Genomic DNA, 17,516 nt, shown 5'->3' with positions numbered 1-17,516 from the left:
ACAAGCGCAGGGGTGGTGTTGGGACTGTTCAGTAATACTTATCCCCCACTGTCAGTACCCTGCAGAAGCTCCACTACTGAAACTCTAGCAGAACTAGAACATAACTTTGCTCTCTGTGTGACCTACTACACAGCCACAGAAGGATTCTGCCAATGGCAGCATGGCTTCTGAAGGGCAAGTGCTGCCAGTTGGGGATCGTGGGGGTTAGGAGTGGTGCAGAGCTGCAGGGTAGAGTAGGCTGTGGGAGGAAAATCCTTTCAGGGCACTACAGGGAAGGGCCTTCTCTATAAATCTCCCTTTATTGGATGAAAACTCCATAAAACCAAACTCATGGGATTTTCTGGGACCCCTGTAAGCCTCTTGAACATACGTCTATGTTCTAGGTTAAATTGCTTCCTGACTTAATCAAAAGAATACAGCAAGTGTCTTGTTTAATATTGACATCAATTTTACCTGCGTTGTCAGCATGTACTTTTCCATGCGGTATTCTGTTAACACTAAGTATATAGCCATCCACTGTCACAACATCATACTCTTCACTGGGGTATCCCCAGTAGGTGATGATCTCACTCTGTAGGAAGAAAAATCAAAGGCTTTGGTCTTAGACTGCCAATGGGTTTTCAGTTTTTAAAGGCTTTCCTCGGCCATGTATGCACTCAGGATTTTAACAGGAAGGAGTTTCTACTGGGATCATATTTCAAGGAATACTGAACTGTGAGGCACTATCTATTGTAGACTCTGAAAGTTTAATCCACAGATTTACATATTTAACTAGTAGCAATGTACATTACATTGCTTCACAGAGATTTTCCCCCACACTTGAACACTTTACTTACAATATTCATAAATGTTTCAGGATTAAAAGGTGTGTTATCACCAACAAGTCCTTGTGTTGACACAGTTTCATGGATCAAACATGTCACAACTACAGTCAGCCACATCTTGGGTCACTTAGAAAAAAAATGTATACTCTGTTAGTGCCATCAGAATCAAGGGTAACTTACACAAACCGTACCAGTTATGACTTAATGTAGCTTATTATTATTCATGTTTATTCTACAGTGTTATACTCTAGGAAAAATATTATAAAGTCCTGCTTTCTGCGTGGTTATTATACTGGTCACTAATTGCTAAGACACTAGCCTCAAACAAACAGCAACATCACTCACATAGTAGAAGTTATACCAACAGACATAAGTTATACCAAGAGAACCTCTAGCGTAGAGAAATCCTAAGGCAGGGGGCTACCACACTTGAACCAAAAAATAATCCAAACAGGTTAAAAACAATTGCTATAAAGAGTATAAACCACTAGGTGTCTTTGTGGCACCTTAGAGACTAACAAATTTATTTGGGCATAAGCTTTCGTGGGCTAAAATCTACTTCATCAGATGCATGGAGTGGAAAATACAGTAGAAATGTACAATACAGAGCCAATTCAATTAAGGTGGAAGTGGGCTATTCTCAACAGTTGACAAGAAGGGTTGGAAATCATTTTTGTAGTGCTAATGAGGCCAGTGTACCTTGTCAGCTGTTGAGAATAGACCACTTCCACCTTAACTGAACTGGCCCATTAGCACTGACCCCCCATTTGGTAAGGCAACTCCCATCTTTTCATATGCTGTGTATTTATACCTCTCTATTGTATTTTCCACTCCATGCATCTGATAAAGTGGGTTTTAGCTCACAAAAGCTTATGCCCAAATAAATTTGTTAGTCTCTACATTGCCACAAAGACTCCTCATTGTTTTTGCTGATACAGACTAACACGACTACCACTCTGAAACCTATAAACTATATGTAACAATTTGATTAAAGACATATATACTAGCAATAAAAATATTAAATTATTGAAATGATTAGCAATATTAATAATGCTCTTTAATTACTAATAGCTATGCTGGCAAGTACACTAGAGCATGTGACTATACACACCCTAATGTTCCTATCAAAAGTGTCTCCTCCTTCAGTTCCCCACATTTCAGGTACCCGTGTGGTACATGTGAAGGCATGCTGCAGGCCTATAAGGAGATGCTCTTAGAAACACACTTTATTATACTGGGAATTGGTAGTGCAGATCCTGATGATCTAGGCAGATTAAAGCCCTTTCACAGATGGAATGTGCCTTAATGGTATAAGATTAAACCTTAACTACCTACATCTAGCTGTAATACAGGATACTCACTTGATTCCCTTTCTGGCTGAGCACTTAGAAGACTGGTGCAGGCATGCAGGTCCTTCCTGTGGATTACTGGAGAGGAACTGAAAAACACCCTCACCCTTTTGGAATGGTGCTGACAGTCTTTAAAGCTTGGAACCTGCAGGTTCAGATGCAGGCAGGTCAGGTCTCAGGATCCAAAATCCCAGATCCAGTATGGACTGGCTGCAGGACAAACAGGCTGCAGGTGGTGGCAGGCAAGCCAGGCTGTCTCCTTCTGTTGCTGGCAGGTGGGGGCAGGAGAAGCAGATTGTACCCTCCTGAGGCTTTTCTGCTGGCTGAGGTTACAGATAGGTCAGTTGCTGGGCCTGGCAGTGTTGTGCTGTCCGGCTATAGGAAGACCTTCTCCCTGCTTCACTCCCAGGCCAGTCTTGCCATGTGGAGGAAAGCAGAGCTATTTGTAGCCTCAGTCCTACTTTCCCAGGCGTCTGGGGATGTGCCCAGGGTCAGAAACTGCTTGCGGTGCTGGGTGGCTGTCTTGTGCCCTCTAACTGGCAGCTGGTGACTTCAGTTGTCTGTCCTCTTTCCATTGGAGGAGGGTTGCCAGGGTGACTGGGGGGTGGGGAGTGTTGTGTCCCCTTCCTCTTCCCTACTGCTGCCAGTGTGGACACCAGTGCAGCACAAGGTGCATTTCTTCTCTTGGGACACATCTCCTTTGTTATTAAAACCAACCTTAGCACCAAAATATGAATTAAAAAAAAAATCACAGAAACCTAGGGCTGGCAGGGACCATGGGAGATCATCTAGTCCTGCCCCCAGCACTGAGCCAGGGCCAAGTAAACCTAGACCATTCCTGACAGGTGTTTGTCCAACCTGTTCTTAAAAACCTCCAGTGATGAGAATTCCACAAGCTCTGGTATAGGCTTCCAAGGGAGATTAACTACCCTTATAGTTGGCAAGTTTTTCCTAATATCTAACCTACACCTATCTCCCTTGCTGCAGCTTAAACTCGTTATATCTTGTCCTACCTTCAGTGGACATGGAGGAGAACAACTGATCACTATTCTCTTTATGATAGCCTTTGCATACTGGAAGACTCTTATCCGGTCCCACCTTGATATTCTTTCTGCAAAACTAAACATGCCCAGTTTTTTTTAACCTTTCCTCCCAGGTTAAGTTTTCTAAATCTTTTATGATTCTTGCTACTCTCCTCTGGACTCCTTCTGATGGTGAATTTGTGGTCTCTCTAAACAGACATGCTAGTCACAAGCAGAGAGTATAAATAATAAATAAGGTTTACAACATATCTACTCTGCCACTCCCTTGCAGCAGTTTGGTACAAAGACAAAAAAGGGACATGTAATGTACTATGTTCTGATGTATCCCGAGTGTGGACTGGCATACAGTACTAATATGTGAGCTAAGTGGCACCTTATGTAGAGAAGGGAGAGAGAGAAAAAAGAAACTAGTAGTACTGTCCTATTAGTTTGCTGTGCACTTAAGATATTTTCATGCCACTGCACAAGCACAATTAAGAGAAGATTATTTCTTTCAATGTGGCAATGCCATCCAGACTGATAATTTATTCTGAATGCCAACATTTTATGACAGAATACTATGGCAGACTGACCATAACTCACCCAGGTTTTTTTAGCCTTTCCTCAGAATAAAAGTTTTAGAAAACCTGCCCTATTTTTGTTCTTCCCCTCTGGACCCTCTCCAATTTGTCCACACCTGTCTTAAAGTGTGGCACCCAGAACTGGATACAGTATTCCAGCTGAGGCCTCACAAATACCAAGTAGAGCAGAATAATTACCTCCTGTGTCTTAACTCCTGTTAATACACCCCTTGAATGATATTAGCCTTTTTCACAACTGCATAATATTATTGACTGATTCAATTTATGGTCCACTACAACCTTCAGATCATTTTCAGCTTTAGCCAGTTGTTCCCCATTTTGTAGTTGTACGTTTGATGTTTTTCCTTCCAACGTGTAGTACTTTCCACTTGTTTTTATTGAATTTCATCTTGTTGATTTCTGACCAATTCTTCCATTTATCAATGTCATTTTGAATGGTAACCCTGCCCTGCAAAGTGCTAGCAAGCCCTCCCAGCTTGGTATCATCTGCAAATTTTATAAGAGTACTCTCCACTCCGTTATCTGAGTAGTTAATGAAAATATTGAACAGTACCAGACCCAAGACAGACCTTTGCAGTACCTCACTAGATACATGTCATCTCCCCCAGTTTGACAGTAAACCATTAATATTTACCCTGAGTGCAGTCTTTCAACCAACTGTGCATCCACCTTATAGTAATTTTATCTAGACCACATTTCCTTAGTTTGCTTTTGAGAACAGCACGTGGGAATCTGTCAAAAGCCTTACAAAATCAAGATACATCACATCTATAGCTTCCTCCTATCCATTAGGCTAATATCCCTGTCAAAGAAGGAAATTAGGTTGTTCTTGATAAATCCACATTGGTTATTCCTTATAACCCTATTATCCTCCAGGTGCTTAGAAACTGATTGTTTCATAATTTGTTCCAGTATTTTTCCAGGTATCAAAGTTAGGCTGATTGACCTATAATTCTCCAGGTCCTATTTGTTCTTGTTGAACGGTACTATGTTTGCCTTTCTCCAGTTCTTTGGGACCATACCCATCCTCCATGAGTGTCAGAAACTAGTCCTAACTGGTGGCCAAAATAAAGAAGGGATAGACTTTTCCACCCACCATTCCCTTTGTGGGTCCTTAAAGAAAGACTCTAGGGAGAAAAATATGCTACTGAAGCAAGTTTCACCATTGTGGCTGCCACCACCCCATCTCCTGGGACCCTGGGCCTTCATCATCCTGATCCTGAGAAATGTTCTGACCAGACCAGGCCAGAGAAAGGGACCTAGGTGACATTACCACCTCTACTGGCTCCAGCTGAATCCGAAACATCACCTGGATGAAATGGAATTTGACTAACAGTAGTTCTAGGCCACCTCAAGTAACTTCTCTTTCCCTTAAAACACACTTTTGACCATCTCTGATACCATCTAAGACACTGTCAAACAAGTGGGGGAAGGTTACTATTAAAAACTCTACAGCTAAAGGAAAAAGGAATAAGGGATGTTAAAATGAAAGCATAATTTAATACTTTACGTTTCAAATGCTTTAACTGATTTTCCTTCATTTCTTTAAAAAATCTTTTAGACCTTTTAATCACGTGTTTACCATGGTACTAAGCAGGCTCAGGTCTTTGTATACCTAATCCTGAAACTTGTTTAATGTTGGACAGTGACTGGATTATGTTAACACCTTTGGCCCATATATTCCATCTACATTAATACAACAGTGGAAGTACAACAGATATTTCTCAAATGTGTGTTGTGTGTGTGAGACAGATGCAACAAGCTTCAGTCAGTTACAAAATGGGCACTTCAGATGTGTAGCTATTTGGCTCTGCCGCAGTTTAATAGGGCCAGTCCCAGAAAAGCACACTGAGAAAAATATATTCAAGAATTGGGGATCCCTGCACTGAGGAAAGTGAGTAGGGAGCAGGAAAACACCAAAGAAGGGATTGCTTCTCTATTGTGTATATCACCTTCATCACATCCATATGCACATACATCGTAATAGGAGACCTAATGAGATGAGAGTACTCAAATATTAAGAATACCCCTAGATAGGAATAAGTACTGAAAATTAATATACATTAGTGAACATGATACCTACCATAATGCAACCTTAGAGTATGCAGCAGTCATACCATTGTACACTACAAGTTTGTCAGCTTTTATGCTCTAAAGATATTGAAGATGGATCAGTATTTGGATGGCAGACCTCAAAGGAACATCAAAGTGTTACAGCAAATGGTTGTAGTAATTCAGCTGACACTTCATTTGGTGGCAGTATCGAACCAACATCTTGGCGCAGTGTTAAGGGCAATGTCCTTTTGGGTTAAATTTGAAATTGAGATTCTGAGTATTTATGGTCACTAAAGAATTTATGGCACTTGTAAGGGTAAGGGAGCTATCCCAGCTATCACGAAAGTATCACTATCTTGGGTGCCTTCACTAAGGTCTAAATGCTCTAGCTAGAAAACTGGCAGTAGCTGTGAATAAAGAGCTCAGTATTGAGCCCCTGGGTTACTTGCTACTTAACTAGTGTCCTATCACCCCTTCACACAGAGGTTTCCCTAGGTCTTCTGCTCCTTGGTGCACACTTTAGCAATAGACTCTACTCTGGAGTGGTTACAGCTCTTGTTGCCAAGAACTGTCTCATATCTGAAGTCCTTCATTATCAACATTTACTGATTGTTCCCGAAAAATTCCCAGGTTTTTGAAAAAGCCAGTATGCGTGTTTTTATTGATTTTCACCTGAATTTTGGCTTTGGGGGGACCTGGAAATCTTTCACAGGGCAATTGGATGGGGCCATACTAAAGGGCTAGGATCAGAAGGGGGCTCTGCCCAGCATGGGGACCAGTACACATGGGTTGCAGCCTCCCACTGATCTCGTGATCCTTCAGTGCAGCCCAGTTTGCTTCCCCACAATGTGCAGGGAGCAAAATGGGTGAGGAGCCAGGTTCCAGCAGCCGAGACTGCCCACCACTGCAGGGAGTGGAAGGCTTCTTCAACTGGCACATGGTGAGTACCCTCTAAGGCCATGTCTACATCTAAAACTTTGCAGCGCTGGTTGTTATAGCTGTATTAGGACAGCTGTATAGGGCCAGCGCTGCAGAGTGTCCACACTTACTGCTAGCAGCGCTGTAAGTGCTGTTAGATGTGGCCACACTGCAGCGCTGTTGGGAGTGATGCATTGTGGGCGGCTATCCCACAGGGCACCTCGTCCCACAGCGGCGCTGGGGCTTGTGGGAAGGGGAAGGAAGTGTGATTGTCCTTCTGCTTCCTGTTCCTGTTCCAACGGCCAGCGTTGCTTTGGTACACATGCGGAGCACTGTGGCAGCATTGTGACTCTAAAGCGGTTTTTCTGCATTATCTTTCAAGAATGGATCCTCAGGTACTGAATACCTTACTAATGACTATTGCCAGCACATCTCGCCTTACTGTGGATCTAATCCTTAGGCTGCTAAATGTGCGTGTGACTGACATTGAGGAGTCGGACGATGGTACTGAATCGCATCAATATGCAGACAGTACAATGCTAGTGGCAATAACAGACGTGCTCTGCTCCGTGGACCGGCGCGTTTCGGCTCGGGAAACCAGCACTGAGTGGTGGGATCACATCGTCCTGCAATCATGGGATGACGAGCAGTGGCTGCAGAACTTTCGTATGAGGAAAGCCACTTTCATGGGACTTTGTGATGATCTCGCCCCCAACCTGCGGCGCATGAACACGAGATTTAGAGATGCCCTTTCTGTGGAGAAGCGGGTGGCTATTGCAATCTGGAAGCTGGCAACTCCAGACTGTTTCCGATCTGTGGCGAACCAGTTCGGAGTGGGAAAGTCCACCGTTGGAATGGTGCTGATGCAAGTTTGCAGGGCCATTAATCGAACACTGACAAGAAGAACCGTGACTCTTGGTAACGTGCAGGACATTTTAGATGGCTTTGCAGAAATGGGCTTCCCTAACTGTGGAGGGGCAGTAGATGGGACGCATATTCCTATTATCTCTCCACCCCACCTGGCATCGGAGTATATTAATCGCAAGGGGTACTTCTCTGTGGTTCTGCAAGCGCTTGTGGATCACCGTGGGCATTTCACTGACATTTACTCTGGATGGCCTGGAAAGGTGCACGATGCACGCATATTTAGGAACAGTGCCCTGTTCAGGAGGCTTAGGGCCGGGACCTTTTTCCCAGATCACAATATAACAGTAGGGGACGTGGAAATGCCCATCGTGATTCTGGGAGACCCCGCTTACCCATTAATGCCATGGCTCATGAAACCATATACTGGGAAGCTTGACAGGAGCAAGGAACGTTTCAACTACAGGTTGAGCCGCTGTAGAATGACTGTGGAGCGTGATTTTGGCCGTTTGAAAGCTCGCTGGCGCAGTCTGTTCGGGAAGCTAGATTTGATGGAAAGCAGCATTACCGCAGTTATATCCGCGTGCTGCACCCTCCATAATATTTGTGAAGGGAAGGGTGAAAGGTTCAGTGAGGAATGGACCTCCGAGGTTATACGTTTGGAGAATGAGTTTGCTCAGCCAGAGAGCAGGGCTAATAGGGAGGCCCAGGAAAGGGCTTCAAGGATTAGGGATGCTATAAGGGAGCAATTTGATGCTGAGAGCCAGCAGTAATGTTTGGTGCATGTGTTGTGCTTTGCTTTACCTTGCTGTGTATAATTAGCCATTTCTATCACCAATAAAACATATGGAAAGAAATACAAACCAAAACCTTTTATTTGTCATACAGTAAAAAACAGGTAAGGGGGTATGGGTGGTTCACAGTACATTCAGAGGTTTTACTATTTCCTATTTTACTCAATTGTAACCGTCTGATGCAACTCACCATTACTTTGCTGCAGAATGATGGGGGTGGAGTGCACTGGGTAAGAATTAAACATATCTTGGTTACTAGGTGATGTTATAGGTGTTGGGGGCAGCTGATGATAATAAGGAACTGGGTGCTGCATAAAGCTATTTTGAGGATACACAGGGGGACAAGGAACATTGCTTTTGGAAGCCTGTGGGTTATCACGGTATATATTTGCCTGCATGGCTACAAGAGACTCAAAAGACTTGGTTTGGCGAGACAGGAGTCTCATCATCTGCCTGGCTATTCTTTTGGCAGACAATTCCTGTCTCCTGCTTTCAGTCAGCCTCCATTCCTGTACACTTTTTCTCCACTCCTCAGTCTTCCTACTTTCCCTGTTGTAGTGGTTCAGAACGGTCTTGATCAGCTCCTCTTTTGATTTCCTAGGATTGCGCCTCAAATTCTGCAATCTACGTGAGGCCGGTGACACAGCCGCATTACTCGAGTTGTCTAGAAAAAATAGAGATAGAGACATGTAATACACAGGGGCATCATTGTTTATTATCAACTTTTGAAGGACATTGGAAACTGTAGGTAGCATCCCTCTCACATACCTCACATAACACTGTAGAGTTCAAGAAAGCTAAGACATGTCTAGCAATGGGGTGAGTACTTTTGCTTAAAATTCTCCCATGTTAGTGGGATGCCTTGGTTCCTGCTTGGAAGGGGGGATCGGTGAGGAAGAAGCACCCCGCAGGACACGGTTCCCGCTTGGAAGGGGGGGTGGGGGACGGACAGAGCACACCGCAGGGCAGGTTTCCCGCTTGGAAGGGGGGGTGGGGGACGGACAGAGCACACCGCAGGGCAGGTTTCACGCTTGGAAGGGGGGATCGGTGAGGAAGAAGCACCCCGCAGGACACGGTTCCCGCTTGGAAGGGGGGGTGGGGGACGGACAGAGCACACCGCAGGGCAGGTTTCCCGCTTGGAAGGGGGGGTGGGGGACGGACAGAGCACACCGCAGGGCAGGTTTCCCGCTTGGAAGGGGGGGTGGGGGACGGACAGAGCACACCGCAGGGCAGGTTTCACGCTTGGAAGGGGGGATCGGTGAGGAAGAAGCACCCCGCAGGACACGGTTCCCGCTTGGAAGGGGGGGTGGGGGACGGACAGAGCACACCGCAGGGCAGGTTTCACGCTTGGAAGGGGGGATCGGTGAGGAAGAAGCACACCGCAGGGCAGGTTTCCCGCTTGGAAGTGGGGGTGGGGGACGGACAGAGCACACCGCAGGGCAGGTTTCACGCTTGGAAGGGGGGATCGGTGAGGAAGAAGCACCCCGCAGGACACAGTTCCCGCTTGGAAGGGGGGGTGGGGGACGGACAGAGCATTGCAATCTACTTACCACGAGCACGATCCTCAGCTTCCTCATCAACGTCCGCTTCCAGCTGCTGTGACTGGCTAGTCTCCTCAGGGCTGGAGAAGAGCTCCTGGCTGCCTGTGTCCTGAGACTCTGGGGTGTCCCCCTCAACGCCAGTAGCATCACTGTATTCATCCTCTACACCATCCCCCACTTCTCCCTGCTCTGAACTCTCCATCGTGCTCCTAGGATTCACGGTGGGGTCACACCCAAGTATGGCATCCAGCTCCTTGTAAAACCTGCAGGTTGTGGGGGCTGCTCCTGAGCGTCGGTTTCCCTCACGGGCTTTGCAGTATGCACTCCTCATCTCCTTAATTTTTACTCTGCATTGCAAGGCGTCCCGTTCGTGGCCCCTTCTCAGCATGGACTGCGATATCTGACTATAGGTATCATAGTTTCTCCTTCTGGAGCGCAGCTGTGTTTGAACAGCCTCATCTCCCCACACACTAATTAGATCCTGCAGCTCTGCATTGGTCCATGCTGGGGCTCGTTTGTTGCGTGGAGGCATGGTCGCTGAATGATTGATTGATTAATTGCACTCCACGCCTGACTGAGCAAACAGGAAGGTGATTTTTTTAAATTTCCCGGGGGATTTAAAGGAGGGGTCAGGTGAGCACAGGGCAGAGGAGTTTTCTTGATTACCAGAGAGGTATCCTCAGGTATGCTGGGATACCTGCTTATTCCACGGAGGTCAAGAAAACCGCTGGTAAGTGTCTACATTGCATTACCAGCGCTGGATCACCAGCGCTGGATCCTCTACACCCGAGACAAAACGGGAGTACGGCCAGCGCTGCAAACAGGGAGTTGCAGCGCTGGTGATGCCCTGCAGATGTGTACACCTTCAAAGTTGCAGCGCTGTAACTCCCTCACCAGCGCTGCAACTTTCTGATGTAGACAAGCCCTAAGAGTACCAGGCATCCCTCCCCCTCACTCCTTGTGAGTATGGGGACCCCTCCCTCACTTGTTGACTTCCTTTTAATTTTTAGTGATACCGTCCCATTTTTTTAAATATTTCAATTAAACTTGATAAATTCCTGGAAAATAAAAAAAAAAAAGAATGAAAATAAAGGGCCTAACTCATACCTCATGTAGTTCTTTCTGAGGGCACTCCTGTCTCCCTCTTTCCAAGCAGCCTTGGTGACTGACTTACCAGCTGAACATAGAAAGATTTTCCTTCTAACTGTAAATCTTGTGTTTCCAAACTCTCACTGATATCTGTATTCAATTTAACAAACTCACCTTCTGTAAAAACACCAACAGGGACTCTATATACCAGTCTTATTTTCTTCTGAGATTTCACTTGTACTCATAGCTTTCTGACTGCTTTAGATGCCTACCTCTAAACTCAGAACCGCATTTTCCAGCTGACCCACTTCTACTTGATTTTAACTAGAATAGCTCACCAAGGAAAATCTACCAGTCCCAGGAGAACCAACCATGTTTCTCTATAAATTATACTGATGAATAGTAGGCATAGCACATTTATTAAACATACACCAAACTCTTTGGTAAAATAAACCATTCCCAAAAACAAACAAACAAACAATTCAGTGACATGAAAAGTTATGATTCATAAAGGAAAAGGTAAATCTAGCAATAGAACACTACTCAACTCATTGCAAAATTAACTTCTATGGGGCCTGAAAAGGCAACTGTAAAACGGGATTCAAAACAGAAAAGAAATCACTTTAAACTGCATTGAGCCCCAGTCACTGTAATGCATGGAATGTCTTAACTGGAGATGTGAGACAACACCTTTACAAATGGTACCATCTCTGTTACAAATAGAAGTGTTACTGGCCTGTTGCCAATTCAAGCTCAAGTTTTCTTGAATATGAGAATTCCAGCTAGTTAATAGAGATATATAAGAAGCCTTTACATTTTTCTAAAATCAGATAACTGTATTCAGAAGTAAAGCCATTATCTACCCCAGTTAAGAAAATAATCTAGATCTCTATAATTTGCCTCAAACTTGGTAATGAGCTCAGTTTCCAACTGATAAAAACATTTTCTACTGAAAACGTATGTGGTTTCAATAGCCCCTCATTTTAGCCTGATCACTTTTTATAGTATGATAGGTAGGATTTTGCCAGCAGCAAACACTGGAAATACTAGAGTGTTGCAATCTACAAGGGACTGAGTTATGTCGACACTAGAGACCTTAGAGCAGCACAGCTGTACTACTGATGCAGCTGTGCACTGTAAGATCTCTAGGATAGCAGCTCTATGCTGACAGAAGAGAGCTCTCCAGTCTACATAATTAATCCACTCCCAACAAACAGCGGTTGCTATGTCAGTGAGAGAAGCTCTGCTGACAACATAGTGTTGTCCACACCACCACTTATGCCGGCTAAATTAGTATAATGCCCACAGATATAAATACATAAGTATTGTTGACATAAATGATAGCGTAGACATGACCTTAGAAAAAAGAACTAGAACTGTCAGGACAGGGAGCCAGATATGGCATGATTTGTAGTTCAGGGCCCTTTGGTTGGACTGGATACAGTCCACAGTGAGCTTTAATTCACCACTAGATAAGATGTAAATTGTTGCATTAAGATTCATACAATTCATTTAAAAACAGCACAGCACACTGTGAGATGTTTGGAACAAGGGCTGTCTCTTTTGGAATCTCTGGAAGGTGTCCAGTACATTGTGGATGTTATCATAGACAAATTATTGAAAATTTCCCAAACTTTGGTATATGCCGAAGCAGCCAGGACAATGTGGAAGATGTATACATTAAGGTCGACAAGCCATTAACAATTCATGGTGGGATTGCAAGGGATGCAATTGATTTCATTTTCCTAAGGGGGTTCAGTTTTCAGAAGTTTTGGAAACACTGTAAAGGAAAATGATAAATATGGTGACCATACTAAGTATATTTTCAAAATACATGTTTTGGTATAATGCCCACAGATATAAAGTCGCAAAAGGTTACATTTATTAAGCTAGTTAACAGCAGGTTGAACAGATTTTTCTATTCTGAATTTGACAAACCATTTATTAAAGGAGTTATAGGCGGCTGGGCAGGGAATGGAATAGTTTTGAAGTAATGGGTTTTCTCGTCCCTAGAAGAAGGATGAACTAAAAGAAAGACAAAGAATAGAAAAAGTATACTAAAAATACCCACTACTTTAACAGTGCTCAAAATCTTGGAACCAGATAAAGATTACAAACTTCTCAAAAGTAACCCACAGGAGCTTCAAGTCCTTGGTATCTCTGAAAAATCAGGCTTTAAGGTCCAGATCCTCAAAAGTATTTAGTAACTTAATACCTCATATTCCATCCTCTTACCAGCCTCCTATAACCCTGTAATAAATGGTATGTTGCAGTCAGAAGAGAAAAATCTGTTCAACCTGCTGCTAACTAGCTTAATAAATCTAAACTTTAGAGTCTTCATAGCTGTGGACATTTAGATCATTATGACTTTAGGAGCCTAAATACCTTGGGAATCTGGCCCTTGGTGCCTCAGATTGGTACCCAGAAGCTGACACACCCAAAATAAATGAGGGTATGTCCAGACTACCTGCTGGATCGGCGGGTAGCGATTGATCTATCGGGGATCGATATATCGCGTCTCATCTAGACATGATATATCGATCCCTGAATGTGCTCCTGTCAACTCCGGAATTCCACCAGGGTGAGCGGCAGAAGCGGAGTCGACGGGGGAGCTGTGGCCATTGATCCCACGCCATGAGGACGGGAGGTAAGTCGAAATAAGATATGTCGACTTCAGCTACACTATTCCTGTAGCTGAAGTTGCGTATCTTACATCGACCCCCCACGGTGTAGACCAGGCCTAAGGTACACGATCCTCAACTGAGGCCAGAATTTGGTCTAATGAGATATAGGTTATCAAATAAAACATTGAAATATATGTTGATAAAGGCTCTTTAGAACACCTATTGAATAATAATATTACAGCAAGGACATTGGAAACAGTGAAAGTTAACAGCATGAACTACAGGAAATTTTCCACCTTTCCACACAGTGACTTTTTTTGTGGTGGTGGTTATTTCTAACCCACTTCCCAATTTCTGCAACAGTTGGCATAACCGTTGACTGTCATTTCCTAATAAAACATCATATAGAAAAACTGATATTTAACCTTAGACTTGACCTTGGGTTTCCTATCTGCTGGCCTATGTCTGGTCACACATTACAGTGGTGTTTTGCTCACTCTTGATTAAAACATAGACATTGCCATACAAAGTGCCACATACAAATAGCAAAAGAGGCATGTGCCCAGCCTCTGTACTGGAAGAAAGCCATAACTGTGTAGTTGCTATTAAAAAAAAAAAAAGGAAGACTGCAATACTTTATAGAGTGAAATAATTAAAACAGCAAAGGAAGAGAGAGACATTCAGAGTTACAGGTTTCAGATGAGACTGGAATAAAGGTAGCCAGTAAGGAGGAGAAATGTGGGGGCTGGGAGGAATGAGAAAATTAAAGGGGAAGACACAGAATAGGCATGGTGGGGACCCCTTGTCTATGGAGTGAGTCACAGACATGGAGAATCTGAAATGCTAGTCACAGTGATGCTTGCAGAAGGTACTGACATTATTCTCTAGAAAATGTCATTAATACTGTATTCGAAGTGCAGAATTCTTTGTGATGAAGCACTTCATATTTTGTTTTAATCTAAATGCACAGAAAGGAAAAAGTGTGTGAGGGGGAGGGCATGATCGTCCCACCCCTTGTTCAGTGTTTGTTCTCTCTCTTTTTTTTGCCACCGGTGAAAGAGGAAAATAAAATAAATCCCCTTTGCCTGTTTCTGATGCTAGTATTTAAAAGATTTACAAGAGTTAGAGGGTTCAGAGTTTAAAATGCTGCTGGCTGTTTAGGAGCTATGTTGCAATATGTGGTATAGCTTGAAAGTCCTTCCTGAAAGAATATGGGGAAGGACAGAAAGACAGTATTTTCTTAAGTGCTTTAGATACAATTGAGTGTTTTTCTTCCTCCGCTGTACATAAGAACACACACACACACAAATGTGTTAAAAATGGGGGAAAAAATAGTGGAAAATCACAGACCCCCTGCCTCATTCAGATTCTGCTTCATCCAGCATAGGATGGATGGTATTATTCAATATTTTGTTTTATCCTCATTGTTCAGTGTGTGGCCCCAGGCCTTATTTACTGCATAGTATTCAAACCTTGCTTTTAATACAGAATTATTAATTGCTTCCTAGGTGCTTCTATGAGGTTCAACAGCATACTGTCAGCATGCTTCACAAACACGAATATATTTATTTTCACAACATCCTTGTGAAGTGAGGTGGTGGTTGTGATGCTGGCAGTTTAGGTCCCAGTTCATGCCAAGGCCCATAGGTCTCACCGAACAATGACATTGCTGAAAATCAGTCTGTCTCGTCTCTGTGTTAGTTTTGTTAAAATAGATATTAGATTTATAGAGATGTGTTTAGATGTCATGTAATGCTTGAGAGTTGCTGCGTGTATCAATATCACTTATAACAACACCTGTATCCAATAAAGAAGTATTGCCAAGAGTGAAATACTAGTTTATTACAAGAGGTGTCACCTCCTGCCCAACAAAAGAAGGCCGATAGACACCAGACGAACCACTGTGGAACATCAGTGGACAAAAGACTTTGTTGATTGCTCCCCCACACCCATGAAAAGGGGACATGCACAAACCCATCACGGTTTGAACTGTCCCATTGAAGTTGGAACCCTGGGGGAAGGGGATAAACATCCCTGACCAGAATGAATTCTATCATTATGCTGCTCGGAATTTGGAGAGGGCAATATTTCTTAAACTTAAGCAAGGGATCCCAAAGCTGCTTAGTCCCAAAGGGCATACAGAGCTTGCATAATACAGCAGCTTCTGTTACCAACTGTAACTCATTTGTGTGTGTATGTTTACCCACTTTAACCTTGTAAATAACTCTTATTTCCTTTCCCTAGTTAATACATTTGTTTTCGCTTAAGCCAATCCTATATAAACTTTGCCTTTAGTGAACGATCGAAGGTGAAACTGACCTGGGGTAAATGACTGGCCCTTTGGGATTGGGAGTAATCTAAATATTGTTAAGTATCAGAGGGGTAGCCGTGTTAAGTGTGATTTTTGGTATAAGGGACAATCTATCACAAGCAGGGCTGGCTCTGGCTCTTTTGCCGCCCCAAGCAAAAAAAAAAAAAAAAAAAAAAAAAGAGTGGCGAAGGAGGGGCTGGGGGAGAAACAAACCTGCAGGGCAGCCGGAGCAGCGAAGGGGAAAAAAAACCCTGCGGGAATGTCACCTCTGGGAATCTGCTGCCCCAAGCACAAGCTTGCTCGGCTGGTGCCTGGAGCCAACCTTGATCACAAGGCAGGCTTGCCTGGATAGACTGGAGTGCCCATGGGGACCCAAGGGTGACTCCATGTTAAGGCTGTTATAGTGCTTGAGGAGTTCACATTTGATATTTGGCTGGTGAAATCTAATTACAGAGCACACAACCAATTTGGGGTTTGTGCTCTGATTTGTAGCAGTCTGCCCTGAGTTTAACACTCATAGTCATGAGCCACTCCAGACAGCTTGGCAGTGGTCTTATCCCTATTTTGCAAATGGGCAACTAAAGCATAGAGGAAATAAAGGTCAAAAGTGACCATTAATTTGGGTGCCCAATTTGAGATGGCTAGGGCCTGATTTTTCATAGTACTTTATATGTTCAAAGAACCTCATTTGCAACTGTGAATGCTTAGCACTTCAGACACTAGGCTCCAGTGTCTGAAGTTGGACATTCAAAATCCCTGTAGTTCTCTGCCTCATTTACTATACACTTTCCAACTTCTGCAACAAATGAGGCAAGGTTGTGTAGACAACGCCTCTCTCACTGCATACCTTGATTCATCCTCAGAGCTGGTTCATCCTGGGCACTGAATGAGGCAGGGGTCTTGTGGAAAAATGTGTGATAATGCAATTAACAGTTGTATCACAATGCATATGCACAAGGGGACTTAATCAAGTTTGCATGGGTACCTTAATTCTAACATTTCTTAATATGGCTGTTTTATGTGTAATTTCCTTGGTTTTTAAAAACGGAAACAGAAAAAACAGAAATTGCATTAGGTGGAATCATTTTGACACCCACATTTTTCATAAACAGGGTTGGAACTTTAGATCCACTGCACAGATATCTGTCACAAGAGCTAATGAGTAACTGCTTGCAATAATAGGTAGTCATACTCTATATGGACCAGCACTAGAGAGGGATGAGACATACACTTTGCTTGTGGGTTTCACAACTATTTGCAGACAGCAAAGGAATGCTGAGACTTGGGAATCATGGGTTCCATTCTTTGTTCTGGAACGGAGTATACTCTCGTGGGCACAGACCCTTCTGCTCATTTCCCCCAAACCTGACACTTTCTTCTCCATCCCTCCAACCTGTTTTTTCCCTGTCTCAGTTTCCTCTTCCAGCTTTAGCTGCCAAGTCCTAACAAGTCTCTACTGAGCACATGAAAAACAGATTTTTCAAAGGCTTATAAGTTGCCAAGTTTAGGCCTTCTCCTCTCCT

At 43.7% G+C, this 17,516-nt stretch overlaps 2 protein-coding genes across 3 annotated transcripts in view; both read right to left on the bottom strand.

Annotated features, from left to right (window-relative positions):
• LOC127053996 (lysosomal acid lipase/cholesteryl ester hydrolase-like) overlaps window positions 1-16,893 on the bottom strand; it is a 29,263-nt gene extending 12,370 nt beyond the window's left edge. Inside the window, exons 1-3 of one of the 2 annotated variants that reach the window (XM_050959589.1) lie at window positions 16,841-16,893; window positions 837-950; window positions 454-571 (exon numbers count right to left, since the gene is read on the bottom strand). In XM_050959589.1, the coding sequence (XP_050815546.1) occupies window positions 454-571; window positions 837-941 (223 nt within the window). In that variant the 5' untranslated portion in view covers window positions 942-950; window positions 16,841-16,893. Of the gene's footprint in view, window positions 1-453; window positions 572-836; window positions 951-2,185; window positions 2,670-16,840 lie in introns of those variants that run through there. The other variant, XM_050959588.1, reaches the window with a different exon arrangement.
• LOC127054018 (zinc finger and SCAN domain-containing protein 29-like) lies at window positions 8,492-10,897 on the bottom strand. The gene is made up of 2 exons (XM_050959641.1): window positions 9,979-10,897; window positions 8,492-9,092 (listed from the first exon to the last, which is right to left on the bottom strand). Exons 1-2 carry the CDS (start codon window positions 10,499-10,501, stop codon window positions 8,587-8,589), a joined length of 1,029 nt encoding a protein of 342 aa, XP_050815598.1. The 5' UTR covers window positions 10,502-10,897; the 3' UTR covers window positions 8,492-8,586.
• Window positions 16,894-17,516: the final 623 nt, after the last annotated feature.

This window comes from Gopherus flavomarginatus, chromosome 6 (assembly GCF_025201925.1).
Source record: "Gopherus flavomarginatus isolate rGopFla2 chromosome 6, rGopFla2.mat.asm, whole genome shotgun sequence".
Taxonomy (NCBI): domain Eukaryota; kingdom Metazoa; phylum Chordata; order Testudines; family Testudinidae; genus Gopherus; species Gopherus flavomarginatus.
The sequence above is the reverse complement of the archived record's forward strand: the minus strand, read 5'-3'. Positions and strand labels throughout refer to the sequence as shown.